At 38.1% G+C, this 16183-nt stretch overlaps 1 protein-coding gene across 5 annotated transcripts in view; it reads left to right on the plus strand.

The window, feature by feature from the left end:
* LOC122566485 overlaps nt 1-15548 on the plus strand; it is a 63535-nt gene extending 47987 nt beyond the window's left edge. For 3 of the 5 annotated variants that reach the window (XM_043723794.1, XM_043723797.1, XM_043723798.1), the window contains 18 exons: nt 409-756; nt 1228-1548; nt 1942-2289; nt 2365-2671; nt 3080-3720; nt 4055-4432; nt 4580-5416; nt 5731-7719; nt 7960-8246; nt 8642-9188; nt 9752-10042; nt 10161-10401; nt 10588-10931; nt 11020-11311; nt 11658-11972; nt 12397-12674; nt 13204-13611; nt 13995-15548. In XM_043723794.1, coding sequence (XP_043579729.1) covers nt 409-756; nt 1228-1548; nt 1942-2289; nt 2365-2671; nt 3080-3720; nt 4055-4432; nt 4580-5416; nt 5731-7719; nt 7960-8246; nt 8642-9188; nt 9752-10042; nt 10161-10401; nt 10588-10931; nt 11020-11311; nt 11658-11972; nt 12397-12674; nt 13204-13611; nt 13995-14030 — 8208 coding nt within the window. In that variant the 3' untranslated portion in view covers nt 14031-15548. The remainder of the gene's footprint in view (nt 1-408; nt 757-1227; nt 1549-1941; nt 2290-2364; nt 2672-3079; nt 3721-4054; nt 4433-4579; nt 5417-5730; nt 7720-7959; nt 8247-8641; nt 9189-9751; nt 10043-10160; nt 10402-10587; nt 10932-11019; nt 11312-11657; nt 11973-12396; nt 12675-13203; nt 13612-13994) is intronic. The other 2 variants (XM_043723795.1, XM_043723796.1) reach the window with 2 other exon arrangements.
* Nucleotides 15549-16183: the final 635 nt, after the last annotated feature.

Here is a 16183-nt window from a genome sequence, read left to right on the forward strand (position 1 = left end):
TTGATCTTTCTTGAATGAATGAATTTGTTCAGTTTCTTTTTAATTCTATTCGTCTTTTTTATTCTTCTCTAGCGCACAGTTTACAGCTAACCTTCCTTGATTCTTTTCAATACCAGGAATAACTTTACCACTACTACAAAAAATATTCCAGTCGTCAAATACTCCGATTACATGCGAATCAAAGAATATCATACGTTTGGAAATGAGGAAATTTTCTAAAACATCTAATAACTTCGATATTTTCTTTAAAACTTCAATAACGTAATGTTATATTAATACAAATCTATCCAATACCAAAATCAGCTACAAATTCTTCTACATTTACATTTCATTTCCATGCCAGCTTATACACATTGAAACAATCAATAAAACGGAATAATCATTCGTATCACTAATAAATTCCTGCAGGTGATAGCGAACACAGCGACCGAAGAACGTCACAGGAAGCCGGGATCTGAAACCGCCGCGGTAACATTAGAAGCATCCCCAACATTACGCACAGAAGTCTTCAAAACCACCTATACTTACTTAACGTTAAACACCGATCATTCTAATATAAATGACGCGTTGGAAAGCAGCACGAAAGTAATCACAAACACGGTCACTGCGCCGCAACATTATTTAGACATGATTCTTGAACCATCAGAAGCGCCTCGACCGGAAACGAACACGTATCTCAGCACCAGGATGCTGGAAAAGACTTTCATGGAGGATGGACGTACCAGAATAGAAACCACCAGCGATACAATTACTCAGGTTCGTGGAAAATGATAGATGGCTTTACAAAGATTTTACAAAGAACTCATTCGACGAGTATATAGGATTTTTAATATATTTAATACTACTGACGCATGTGGCTCGTCGATTCAACGATCTACTTGTAAATGCCACGTTTTAATTTTTGTGTATTTCAATAAGAATGCTTTGAAATGCGAATGAAATATCGAGCAATTAGAACAAATGCAAAGATAATTTATTTAACAGATTAATGATCACTGTAGCATTAGGTTCTTTTGATGAGTAAGATATTCTTACGTAGGCACTATTAATGATTGTAGGGGAAGGGGAAATTTTTGTATTCATTTGAATTAATAATAAATAATATGACATTTTGTCTTTCCCTTAATAAAAATCCTTGTGACGTTTCGTTTTATGATTTTCGTAAGGTAATTGCGGAATAACTGTATTTTAGCAACAGTGAATAATGAATGCTAATATTCCTTTCAGCTCATAGTAACAGAGTCTGCACCACCCCCTCGTCCAACCAGCGTTACGACCACGTTAACGGCGCTAGACAGTACAGAGGAAAACATGACGGATCTCATGAAAACATACTACATTACCTACACTTATTATAATACCTTCCTGGAGAAAGGTAGCACCGTGGTGCGTACGAACGTAGCGACGTCAACTGACGTTGTGTTGGAGAAAGCACCTGCCAAGAAGACCACGAAGACAGCCACGGTGAATCCTACTCCAGAACCTATTCAAATTTTTGCCACAAAGACGTATCTGACTACGTTTACATATTTCACAACTTTGCTTCAGGTAAATTCATTAGTGAATCTATTAGGAAGAATCGTAAATTCCTGATATAATTTATAATAAGAAGAGGCATAATTAAATTATAGAAGATAACAATTTTTGTTTCAACGACTGAGTTATAATTTATGAATCTTTATATCTATATAGAATACACATACAGCATGCTTGATATTTATTCGGTTTTCAATCCTTAAAACCTACTTATTTATGGATCAGATGAAATGATCAAAAATATTAGAAATATGAATATAGAAAATTATTGAGTTAAAGGATTTTTAATTCGTCATCGTATTGGTAATGTTAATAAACGTTAATTGATGTTTGGATGCGAACGATTAATGCAAATAGTTATATGTGGTCTGGGAATTGACTTTGAAAATCTTTGTTCAATTTCAGGCTGGACCAGATGGAGAAACTTCAACAACAGTCTCTTCGAGATCGCACATCGTGGAGAACGTAGTAACAGAATCGATAGCGCCAAGTTTGCTAGACGCTGGCTATATGAACGCTTTGTTAACAACTGCTCATCATTCAGATCCGGTGAAAAACGTGGTCACTGGATCAACAATCATATTCTTCGACGAAGAGGACCAGATCGATCCTACTTCGAGCACTAGCTTCCAGGAAGCGACCTCCTCGGTGGAAATCCAGAACAATGAATCGATTTCCGCCAGCTTCGTATCTACTGAATCTTCTCCAACTGCTAATGAGCCAAGTTTGAAGCCAGTTGAACAGATTAATCAAGTAATTAATAGATGAATAATTTGTGATGAATATCTGAAATACGAATTTACGAATACCAAATTGTTCGATTTGTAGGAGAACAACGTAACAGTTTCTGCAGAGCCTGGACAGAACAAAAAGCCTGCGAGTCAGAACACGAGCGATCTTCAAGTGAGCAATCTTCTAAGCCTAGGGTCTTTGGGAATCAATAGTTTGTCGGCTCTGGGACCGGTGATTACGGCGATGGCTGGTTTATTACAAGGAAAGACGACAGCTACGCGACGAAATGATTCGATGTCACAGGCGGAAACACAGGAAGTGACCACGCAAAGATCGCCCATTTATATACCAGTCGCTGAGTTCGCTGATGGAGACATCGAAGCAGCTGAGAGTCAAAATATAGGTAATTACTTTTGTAAAAATTTTTTACTATGGTTAGACTTTGTCAATAATGTGAAATTTGCAAACAAATGTGAGTCTATTAAAATGTTTATAATTTTTATACTACAAAACTTCTGCTTTCATAACAGTTCAGATTATTCAAAGAAAAAGTGTATGGTAATATTTCTAAGGATAGGTAGTAAATAGAGCATGCGGAAAAATGGTAATAGACCAATAAATATGATGCTAGTTTTCACAAAAAAATATTTTCCGATTGTTTAATAATATAAAAAAGTTTAGTAATAAAAAGAATGAATTAACAACTTTCTTATTTAATTTTTAAAAAATATCATCCACTTGATTGTACAATTATCAGATAATGGGCTAATAGGCCAATAAACACATTAATGATCATAACATCCTCTTCAAGGTACACATCTAGCGAACCTTAATCACAATTACATCGCTGAAATCCGTCACAAAGTTGCATCCAGCCTGGCAGATGGAATTCCAATTTCCCCGGGCGAAGTAATCACTGCGAACAGTGACGTAATCATAGGAAAACCAGGGAAAATGGCACCCAGACCACCTCAAACGTTCTTAGAGGACGAAGAACACATTGGAATGAAACCGCCGCCGCTACCAGTCCCCAACATTCCAATTCATCCTGTTCTCGAAGTCGTGGAGAACGATCGAGACGATGCTCAGTCTCAGCAGATTCTTCAAGCCCACAAAGGTCCACAAATACAGATATATCCTGCGCATCAGATTTACGAAGAACATTTGAAAATTCCTGTTTCCATGCCTGTCGATCCGAATCCTACATTGATATCGAAACAACCTCAGAAGCTACTTCCAGTTCAAGCGTCCCCGCCAAAGAGAATAGGTTCGAAGCAAGATGTACTGGAGAATGATCCTTTGTTAAAGCCACCTGATAGACCTAATGTGGAACAGTATGCAAATCCAAATTCAAATCCTAAGGAGCCGGAATGGAGCCCTGAGAAACCTAGGCGACCGTGGAGTGCTAAGGATCCTTTAAAGCTCCCTCCACTACATCCACAATTTGATCAGGTACATATGGATTTTCCAGTTCCTCGATTTTGGAACTTTAGTGTGATACGTGAGCCATTTTATGGCTGGTAATGTAAAGTTTCTCTTTTCGGAATAATAAAAGAATTATTTTAGATTAGATATGGTTTTGATAATATAAAATGTTAGAGAAGTTCGAAGTTTTAGGTAAATAAATATTGGAGTTTTGCGAATATTGATATAAAAGAAGTTTAAAAAATATTCTTCGATACTTAACTTTTCAGTTAACTTCCATGATATAATTATAAATTGCGGTTTAATATAACTATGAACGCTATCAGTGCTTTAAAATTTTGCATTATTACAAACATTCCAGAAAATCGACTCTGGAATATCGCCAATAGAGAAACCTTGGCCCACCGTTCCATCTGAAGATCAGAAACGATTACCGTGGGCTCAGAAAGATCCTTTGCTTCCTGATGCTCCTGTTGTCATTCAATCTTCGGAATCCAAACCAACACCAGCGGAACCTATAGTTCATCAAGTACCACACGTCATCGACAGATCAACCGGACAACCGTTATTAGTAAATATCCAACCCAGTCAGGTGGCTAATGTGGTGATTCCTCAGGGTGGTACTCAGGCACTGATATTCGGTGATACCAGCGAGCCACACATCAGTGGACAATACTTCGACGATCCATCACCATATCCTGAATCAGAAGTTGGTTTGGGATTTGTTGGAATTCAAAGAGTAAGTCACTTACAACATAGTGTTTACCTTTTCTACTCTTCCGTTTTAAATTTCATATTGAAGTACTTAATTGAATAATTCTTTAACAAAATACAAATTTTATTCAACTAGTTCGAAATTTAACTCAGAAGCATTATTTATATTCAGGTAGAGGACCTGCCTCAATATTCCAACGGAAAGGACCCAGCAGATTATATGGTTCCACCATCGCCACCTCATAGTTTCAAGGCATTACCAGAAAAGCACCTTTCCAATCGTCCAGCAACCATCCCCTTATCGCCAGGTCGTTTCGATTATGAAAGACCACAAGACAAACTAGAAGCTCCCTTAAACAGACCAGAAAAGATGCCATCAGACGTACATTTGATTAAACATCCTGACCATTCTGGTGTCCTCGGCGGCCAAGGTCACGTACACACTGAGATCCTAGTCCATCATAGACCAGAAACTATAAACGTTCGCCCACAAAGCGTTCCTTATCCTCCTATTCATCCTCACCTGCATTCCAACAATCATATACCGTCACGCGGACAATTTCCAAAAATTCCAAAACCTGTAGAATCCGGAACTCCACCTAGAAGAACAGAAATGTCGAGTTCATCGGACAATTCCCATCGATATATCTTATTGCCTAAGCCAGACTCGGGGAACGAGATCGTCTTGAATTCCAATTGGAAGGCGGACAAGAAACCACCGCGAATTCTGATGAATAACAGGTTGAGACCACGTCCACCGTTGAGATCGACGACTAGTCGTCCTTTGGATAGGCCGATTTACCCGGAAAGGCCGGGTATTAGGAAACCAGTTTACAGCGGACCTCAGAGGCCTCCGACAAAGACACAGAATACATTTGTGCTTCCTCACCGGCCAATCAGTAATCCTCAAATTCACCATGAACCACCGAGGATGACCACTCCGACGCCTGGAGATGTGATGAAGGACGTGGCAACTGAGAGACAGCCTTCATTTGGATCTCGTCCTCACGTAAATGAATTTCATGTGATTTTTACTTAGATATTTAGACATTTGGGTATTTGGATATTAGAATATTTGTTCATTTGGATATCTAATATTTGAGTATTGAGATATTTGAAAAGAACAATATTTTAATATTTCGAAATTTCAGTGTCTTGATCATTTCAATATTTTGATACTTCCATACATAGCTGTTTTGATATTTTGGTATTTTTTAGTTTTATTTCTCCTATTTTTAAATATGTTATTTGTATTAACACCGATATTAGATAAACATTAAACAGGTTGTACAGAGACAGTTAATTTTATAATTCTTCCAACAGATTGATCTTCAAGACAGACCGCCTCACTTCTACCCTGAGAAGAGACCGCCAAACATAGAACAACTGAGACCTCAAACTGAAAGGACAGAAGAACACGTGCCCACGGGAGCAATAGAATATCACAATCCTTCGAATCCTAAAATAAAGCAGGATAACAGACCAGTTACAACAAATACGCAAGTTCAAAACTTCGATCAGGCTCCACCTAATCAAGATAATAAAGCAGCAGAAATCTGGCATAGCGGTACGCAAACAGAGAAGACATTAGATTCAGAAATCGGTGCCTCGGAACCCATAAACTATCACAATCGAGTCAAGGAGGTGCAAAAATACAATGAAACCGAAAAAGGCACGTCTTTCGTTAATCAAAATAGCAATGTAACATCAAATATAAAAAATTCCTACGGAAATGTAGCCTCTGGTAACACAGTGATTGGAAAACCAGCTGGAGAAATTGATTCCCAACAAGATAAGAAAGAAAAACCATTTTGGATAAGTCCAGGCTCTCCATTTTCTCATAAAAATGAAATGAATACACAATCTCAAGTACCATATGGACCTAATTATTACAATACTAAGCTTCATGAAACACCAGTAGTTCAAGGAAAACCGTTTGGCGTGTATACTGGCCACGAAGAATCGAATTATGGTTACAAATGGAAAGAGAACAAGTCTGAATACGACATAGTACAAGGTGTACCATCGACATATTATGGAAGCAAAATATCTCCAGTCAGCCACAAGAATCAAAATCAAAACGAACAGACATCGACTCCACCAAGTCGTGAACACGACGATACCATAGATTTAAAACCACCAGCGATCATTCCTCAATTTGTCCCTGAATCAAATAAACCTAAGAGACCATATCCTCGACCATCTATAATGAACAAAGTGGAAACCAGGCCTGTACTATATCCTGGACCAGAAATTGTAAGTCAAACTTCAGAAGCTAGACCGGATCAAGTGAAACAGTCCAACGAAGGCAAGCCAGGAAGCCTGGAATCATTTATGAATAACAGTTTGAGTCATGTAGGTAAATTGAATCAGAGTCACTTCCAGCTAGGAGGTTTCATGGATCTTAATTGGGATGGGGAAATGAAGATTAGAGACCAAAGACCTGATAGACAAGAGATTCTAATTAACAAGGGTGAAATTATGAAGAATCATTTTAGAAACAGTTCTATTTCTCAGAAAATGGAAGATCAGTATCCTCAGACGAGCACTGAGAGCGTTAAAGTAAGTTTAGAGAAGAATCGTCCTGCGGTGAATCAACAGGAGTATTCAGGAACCAGAATTCATCCAGAGTATCCTCATATTATCACTAAGCCTAAGCCTCAAGTACCTGGACCAATTACTATCTCAACAGCTAACAAAGGTGAAACTAGGCCTAATATTAGGTTCTCCATGCCTGTAGAGGCTATAGGTGAAGAGGTGGATAGTAAAACGCAAACTGAGCGACCACCAAGTATGTTAATCACGAGCAGTTCTAACGATAAGAAGAAGAACGCGGAAAAGACAGATGGTTCTTATCAGACGAATTTCGCGGCTTCAGACGCGAATAAGGATGATTCTATGAACCATGAGAGCAAAATTAGAGTAAGACCTATTGAGACGTCTACTGGGGATATGTTGAGTAGTATGGAAGGAATGAGCGTGCCTTCTAGGGACATGATGCCTCCGCCATTGAGACCTGTTATTGGGTTGAATCAATCGAATAAGAATGAAGAAGAGGATTTGAAACCACCACCTATAACTTCGAGGGATGTAGTTGGATTATCACCTCCACCAGTTGATATTACGACGACCAGTGGTCCCATGGAAGATAGATTCCCGTTTGCAAATGTCAACGAATCTGGGTTGAAACCTCCGCCTAAATATATTCCACTGAAGGAGTCTTCTGTTGCACCTTTACCTAGCGTTAGCATGGTGCCTCCTAGTCCAAGACCTTCTCTTGCTAGACCTTTCATAGTGGAATTGCTGTCTCAGGTGAAGTTTAAATAGTTCATAATTGGGTTTTTGAAATTTTTGGGTCTTTCTAACTCTGTTCTTTTCGACTGGGAATTGCAGATCAAAAATCATCCAAATATCAAAGCTATGATGACGATTAGAGTTATAAATAAATGATCTGAAAAACAATATTTTGAATTTGATAGCTTTTCCTTTTTTTATTTTTCTCTTTTTTTTTTGTTATTTCTGAGGATTTATTGTAAATTTTATACTTTGTAGGATATGGTACCACCACCACCAGTAACTCAAACTACCAAACCACTTGAAATTGCCACGGTGAGACCAGCGGTGGCGGTGTCTGGATCGATTCAAATCGCGACAGCCGTCGCAACATCCCACATACCAGTGGTTCAGGATATCGAATCGAAGATACCGATCATACACGGCACTGTCGATCTTCCAGTGGTGGTAGACGTGCCTGAGATTCTTAGGCCAGTGGAAACCAGGATGACGGAGCACGTTAGCATTTATACCGTGCGACCATTTGACACGAGACCTGTATCTAGGTATTTTTGTATTTTATTGTCATTTTCCATTGAAAATTTATATATGTACAGTTCATCTAACAAAAGTATGTATGCCATTGTTTTCAAATCTAATTATTAATCAAATTTGACATAGTTAAGTTATGAACGTGTTTTCGGCTCAAACATTGCCACATTATTCAAAATCGGATTTATTATTCTAAATTCGTTTGTAAACATTTTAATTTTCTTTGTATCAATAAGTTTTCTACAATGGAAAAATTCTAAGACAACCTCTTTTCAAACTTTCGGGTCCCATGAGGTTTTGGATAGTCGATATTGAGTTCTGTTAAGTTCTATAGGATAGTTACTAGTTCTAAGCTTTTTAACGTTTAGGCATCCTCCAATTTACCACTGATTATGATAAAATCCCGTAGAATATCGGTACAACCGACACCAATGCTAACGACAAACTTGGTAATCCCAACGAAGCTAAGACCATTGCAAGTAGACCACATTCAACCAAGCAGATCCTCGACAACCAGAGACGTGGAACCAACACGATCTCATAATTTCGATATTCCTCGAAACCCTGTAAAACGTCCGGAGCATCCAGTGTTTTTGGAATCCAGTCACGATAACGTTCTACCATCGACAAAGGTGGAAGCTACGGAAAGTTTGACTCACCACGTGGTCAGCACGAGTCAGAAGAAAGAGTCACGACCTACAATGACGAAAAACGAAGCTTCAAAGGTGGTCGTTTCGTCGTCGACAGAACGCAAACGAAAGAACGAAACCACATCGAAGGAATTGCCTAGCGTGGTGACCAGGGTCGACAGTTCGATAACGAAGGTAACGAGTACGTTGTCCGGAAATATTGACAGGAGAAACGAGTCGGTGATCAAGATGACGAAGGATGTTAGCAACGTGACACGCGAGGCTGCTAATAGGACAACGACGACCACGCGTATGAAGCCTAAAGAGGTGAGTTGGATCAAATTTTGATACTTTCAGCTGCGATAAAGGGTAATTTACATTTATTTCGTATGTTTGTTAAAGAACACGAGTCGTTATAGATACTCAGGGAAAATGATCGTTCATGGTTGTTTTCAGTTTACTGTTTAATTTGTTTGTTATATCTATATAGCGTACTTGATACTATAGTAATTTAATTTTGGAGATACGTATCGTGTCTGTGCTGAAATATTAGAAACAGGAAAAGAGGTAGAAAGCTTTGGAGAAAGACAAACGTTATACTACAAATTTCTTCGCGATTTACAAATATATGAATTTCTGGCAAAAGTTATAAAAGGTAGATAGACAGCTATTAATAGTTACAGTATCAATTTTGAATTAATAAAAATCAATATCAGTGGATTTCTCGAAAAGTAGTCATGTCTATCTCATCTATTTTTTAAGACATTTCGCTATATCTTTTGTCTCATTGATAATATTTAAAAAGTAAATCTGTCTACAATAAAAAGGGAAGAAAAATTATAAGAAAAGTTACTGTGCTTCAGTTAGCGTTACAATCGTTTATCACACAGGTGACACGATTCCAGACGTCAACAGTAACGAGGACGGAAACATCTGTATTGGGTTCACCACCTACAACCCGAACATTACTGCTCACCCACACATTGACATCGACCACTGTGGAAACAGTAACGGAAACATTATTGCGCCCAACCAGTGTGATATCCACGGTCACATCAACGATTTTGCAATCAGTGGTGACTAGAATACCATCATCCTACGAAAACGTGGTCGACAATGATTCCATCTTTGTGGTGATGAGCGATCAGAAGCCACCGGCACCTGGTGCTGAAGAGGTAAATGTAAGAAATACATTTTAATTATTTCGTAATTTATTATGTAACCCATTTAATTTGTATTTAATGATTACATTAGAAAAATGATATAAAGTCGTATTACAAAAGTATTAATTTTTCTCAGGTTGAGGCTGAATACGGTGATATTTCGAGAGACGAACAGGATCCAACTGGAAACGAAGTTCATAGAGTTCTGGCTGGTGGAGTTCTCGGAGCACCCGTGGTATCGCTTCAACCTATTGTCAATCAGTGTACACCAGAATGTAGAGCGTCTAGGTCTGAAATATGCGCGGAAGTTGGAGGTGAAATGCGATGTGTTTGCCGTCCGGGCTTCGCTAGAATGTTCCCTGATCGACCTTGCAAGCGTGAGTTATTACATTTGAATTTACTAAGTTAAATTAATTAAATTAACTCGTATAGCTGATATTGGAGTATTTGAGAAATGTATTGATAGAATCACTGGGAAAGGATTTGAAAATATTACTAGGTTTTCTAGGAAATATTTGGCAATTGTTTCTTTATTTTTATACTCTTTTAATATGTAATTATAGCCACTTACACTTACACGTTACGAGTTGGCTTGGACCGTATTGGACACGAACCGGTAATATACGAAGCCAGCATGAACGATTCGACGTCGACGGCTTTCAGAAAACTGTTAGGTCCTACTAAAGACGCCCTAGATAGAACTCTGATGCAGAGTGATCTCAGAGATGTCTACAGAGGATTGAAGATAGCTGGTTTCTCGCCTGACCCAACGAAAGTGGAGTTCCACGTTCAGCTCAGCGACAACGCTAATGAAACGAGACTAAAAGAAGTTCTTCGAAAGTATCTTATTGGAAGCAATTATAGCTTAGGAGGCACTGAGGTTTATGCCTTGAAAAATCTTGACGTCGTAAGTTTCGTTTTTCTAAGCAAAAAAATTATCAATCGAGGAGGAGACCTGAAATTTTCGTAAATAAAGAAAACACATTTTATGTCAGATTGAGGCAATTGATTTCGACGAATGCGCGACGGAAGAAGGAGGACCACATCACGATTGCTCGCCAAACGCAGCTTGTTTCAATCTGCGAGGTTCTTATCAGTGTTCTTGTAAAGAGGGTTGGGCAGATTTGTCTGAAAACCCCGCGTATCCTGGAAGATTCTGCTCTCAAGCGCCCTTAGGTTGCCCTAGTTGTAACAACAAAGGACACTGCGTCACGAACACCAATGGTCAAGAGGTTTGCGAGTGCTTCCCCTGGCACAGTGGTCAGCGGTGTCAAGTTAATCTGAAAGGTAAATTTGCGTACCCAAATCTAAAATATAGAAAAACTAGAAAAAGTGTGCATACATTAAACCATTAGATTTGTCGTAGCCCAATTAAAAACGATCTCCACAAATAAAAATTATTTTAAAGAAATAATAAAATAATTAATATCGATAGTAAAGTATCGAATTGACATAAGGAAGAGATGAACGTTAATGTGATAATGAAATAGTAATCTATATCTTATCTTTACATTATGAATTTATACATTATCTAATTGAAATTACTTCTCGACTCAAAAAGTAACGTGGAAATTATTTGTATATATTTCACGAAGTTTTCCAATGCAACACTTAATCGTAAATCTGGTTGCAGTGCTCCTGATAGCTCTTGTTACAACGGGTGCAATATTACTGGGCCTTCTGGCGGTTTGTGTCGGCATGGCATGTTTCCGTCAGCCGAGTCGGAAACGAAGAACTGGCGACAGAAGGGCTATGATTCCTGGAACGGGCGGGGACACTAGTAGCGAGGGTAGTGTGACAGACTTGGCTATTCCACACCACGTGCCGCACGTTCTCCCACCACCCCCACAGATGATCGCACCCTTGCCACCGACAAAGAGACCTGCTCGAAAGATCAGTGCCAAACCCAGGCATCCACCAAGAAAAGCTACCATGGTACCTGCATCAGGTAAGCTCTCCTTTTTAAAAATTATGTTGAGTTCATGAAAAATTGATCGCCAATTGATCGAAGATTCGAAATATTACATTCGGAATTTATTTATTCCAAGGAATACAAGAATTTTTAACGGAGAGGAAATTTAGAATTGTCGGAGAACTTATTTATAAATTATTTAAGACGTTTCAAGAAAAAAGAACTGTGAGTTATGATATCTAAGAATTAGAGAAAAAGAAAAAATTTAAAGTTATTTAAGAATATTCAAGGAGAAAGAAGTAGAGTATTATGTTAAAAAATCGTTGGATAAAGACACATTAGAACAATGGAAATTTTTGTTATTATATTACAGTACATTTTATCAATGATAATAAATGAACGAAGACCATCTTTATATAATATTAAGGCATTTTAATTTTGTATTATCGAATTGCTACAGTGGCAATGAACGACGAACAACGAGATCGTTCGTTGACAGTGATGATCCCGCGCGCCAAATATCGATCCGCACCCCAGTCTCCGCAGAATTACAAATCCGCTATGAGCACGTTCTCGACAGAAGAGCACAAGCTGCTCAATTACCTCGAAAGCGGCACGCATAACACCGGAAATAGGAAGCAGAGCGTATCCAGCGCGAAAGATTGCAAGGATTCTGATGTGCAGATCGTCAGAACGCCTGCTGCACCGAGTGGCGCCCTTGTTAGCGCTGGTTTTCAGGTGTGTTCTGTTATTAATTATCATTTAACTGCGAATTTTCCTCCAGGAAGTTAACATTAAGTAATATCTGAAAAAAAAGATTCATCCCTTTCCTATAACAAATGTTTTTTATTTTATATGTTACATATTTCATTTTATATATGGTTTTGAAATGAATAATTTTTTTTCATATATAATTTTCATTTTTTAACGTATATAAACGTATCTTTCTCGGAATTCAATGACTCGTTGAAAATTTCATACTTTGCAACTTACGATCTTGAAGCTGATATTGGAAAATAAAAAAACAGTACAATATAACAGGGGGGGGGGGGTGCTACAAATATAAAGTAGCTGTAATTTAGAAAATACGAAAGCTTGCAATATAATCAATTCCGAAGCTATTTATAAAGTTATCAATCAAACAAAGTTTCAAAATCTACTAGTTACAAAATGGCACAGTAAAGTACTGCCAAGCGTTCATAGCTATTCCTGAAGTGTATATATTCGTATAATTCTTATATAAAAATCTGATTATTTTGTACGTTAGGTATCCGCAACGGTAACTCGACAAATGGACACCGACTCGACGTTAGCTCGCTCCTGTGGCGAGACCACGGTTGAAACAGCGACGAAAGTGCTGCGAACCGGGGATCTCCAGGGCGATCTGTGCTCGACGTTGGCGCGTTCCTGTGGCGAGACGACCATCCAAGCACCGACGAAACTGTTGAGGCTTGATTTAGGCGAGGCTGGCTCGACTCTTGCCAGATCTTGCGGTGAAACGACGATCCAGCCGCCTACGAAAGTCGCCGATGCCAGAAGAAACAGCGTTAAGGACGCCAGAGACAACAGAGACACTAGAGACAGTGCCAGCGAGGGGCACACGATGGCCGAGAGGGATCTGGGAAGCACGCTGAGACTTCCGGCGCAACATCCGCCTCTTTATAGCCCGGACAAGGTGAGTTACGGGCGAAATTCGAGCTCCACTTAGAATTTCTATGTTGTCTTTGTTAACTGCTTCCTATGTGTAATGTAGTTATCATAACTACCAGCATAAAAAAAAATAATATCTGCTAAGCGTTAATTAATTTGCAATTGATATACATTTTTACAGATAAGTTTTGTTCAGAGGTAACAATTTTATTTTGATTAGAAACGTTTTATTTCATTTTTGTAATGATTGATTGAAAGACGTAAAGATATTCATTTTAAACTTTTTGCAGTTTCTGCTATAGTGGCTGCAATATAATGCAATTAGTCAAAAAGTAATCGTATAGAAGTACCATCTTTGCTATATTTAATTTAGGAAATGATCCTAATCATAAAGAACGATTCTTCCAGACCAGCGATCGAGAATCGAACTTCGACTCCCTCTAGACACCGAAGATCGTACAAGTAATAAAGGAAATCCGGTCGACGGGAGGTTGTGGATGTAACCGCTGGACGGTAGCCTCCACAAGTTCGCGAATCGAACAGATAAAACGTGAAACAAATTTCTTCAACGACGCAACTATGTCGAAAAACGTCGAAGCTTAAGTACGTTAAAACAAAGGTCAAAATCGAGCAAGTTATTTTAATTTAATCGATGCAAACAAATTAGAAACATATCTTTAATCCTTTCGTTCGGAAGCTTTAATCGTCTATTTTATTAAATTAATACGATATTTATTGAAGGGGAAGCGTCTCAAAAAAGCACATATAAATATATTTATATTGTTAACAATAAAATAACGATCTTGGTGATAAACCAAAGTGATTGAAAAGAAACTTGACCAAGAAGAAGGTAAATTTATAAGCAACGCTTTCCTCTATTTATTTATGTATTCGTTCAAAGATTTTAGATACGTAGAAACGTTTCAGAAGGCGCTCTCTTTGCCGTCGGCGGGATTTGAGAAAAAGATATCAAGTTCGATCAAACGCGAACGTAGCTTTGTCAGATTCAAAGAGACGCGCTGGTTACTCATTCCCGTGCCAAAATACAACCAATGATTGGGAAGGGTCGCGAGGGAAATTGTCCCTCGCCTTTCCCACTGTCGTTTTCATTTTTTTTATCCTCGTTTCTTATACTTTTTCTTTTTTTAACTGGTCGCCGAGTACTCGATCATGTCGTTTCGGAAATTTGATTATCGTCGAGAGACAACTTCGATAATGTTATTTATTTACCATCGGTAGATTGCCGATTTTTATACAATTTATTGTTATTTTCCTGTGGATATTTTAAATTTCCCATAACTGCATAAACATCTGCAGTCTAATTGGCGGTATATTCATATATATTTTTTTACATGTACTTATTTGTATGAATAATATATGTAATCTCGTTCATAAGTCACTGGATATTTGCAAACTTTTGAATATGATGCTCTTTAAATTAGATTTATAGCAAGATTTTTTAAGTATAATATAATTTCATTTTTTCTTACGACGGATAACGAGATTATTTGAATTGTGAATACGAATAAAAACGATACTTCTCGATGTCATAATCGAATTTTCCACGAGCGTTTTACGGTCCTCGGTAAACGCTGCACGCGAATCGACGCGTGACTCAATACAGTGTCATAAGTCGTGCGAACGGCGCCGATCGCCGCGGAGGCGGACATTATTATTAATTGTTGTTATTGTTTGTTTGTTTAGTCTATTTTCCTGTCATGTTGCCCGGCTTCGTCAGTTTACAAATTCGTACGTCGGGGCGCGGTAAATTCATTGCGATTCATACTTTTCCAATATCCTCGAAAATTTTATCAGTTAGAAGCCTCACTGACTATGAGTACAAACTGTATCTTTTAAAGAAATTCTATAGAACGTAACTTGTACGCAGAAACTTGTGACGATAACAATCGCAATTTTACCAATGAACATTTCAACAATTTAATTAATCCTTTAAATGAAAAATTGTAAATTCAGCCAATCTGCAACTTCCTTCATTGTACTACCTATTAATGTCAATCATTCCGTACGAAATGTGCTCGAGATGTATCGGTCGAATCAAAATGGGATAAAAAAGAATCAATGGAATTTTGAACGCGTGAAATGCGAATGAAACGTTCGTTAATTGTGTGTTTGATTGTGACGAAGCCGCGGCAACGTCGCTAAACCAGACTCGAGGAAGAGCGAGCAGAACGTGTTGCATAACGCAGCCGCACGTGCATTTAACTTGATTTTTACTTTCTTTAGCTCAATAGATAGCGTAAGCGGATGTATTAAGCGGAGGACAGGTGTATCATTAACGATAATACTTTCCATGTGTCTGACTCCTTCTTTTTTTTTTTATTATTTCCCATCAGTGTCGTAAAACTGCGCGTGTTAACCAAATGAAATAAAATATACATACGTCGATGATCGTTTCGTAAACGAAGACGAACGAACGAAGCTCGTACCTTGTATTATCGCACGAAACTAACTAACTCGTTCTTTTTCTACGTCCAAAATGAAACTACTCTTTTATACATACCACATGTGTACGCATAGATATTTGATCTATATATATATATAATATACATAATATAATATAATATAATAATGCATAT

This window comes from Bombus pyrosoma, linkage group LG4 (assembly GCF_014825855.1).
Source record: "Bombus pyrosoma isolate SC7728 linkage group LG4, ASM1482585v1, whole genome shotgun sequence".
Taxonomy (NCBI): domain Eukaryota; kingdom Metazoa; phylum Arthropoda; class Insecta; order Hymenoptera; family Apidae; genus Bombus; species Bombus pyrosoma.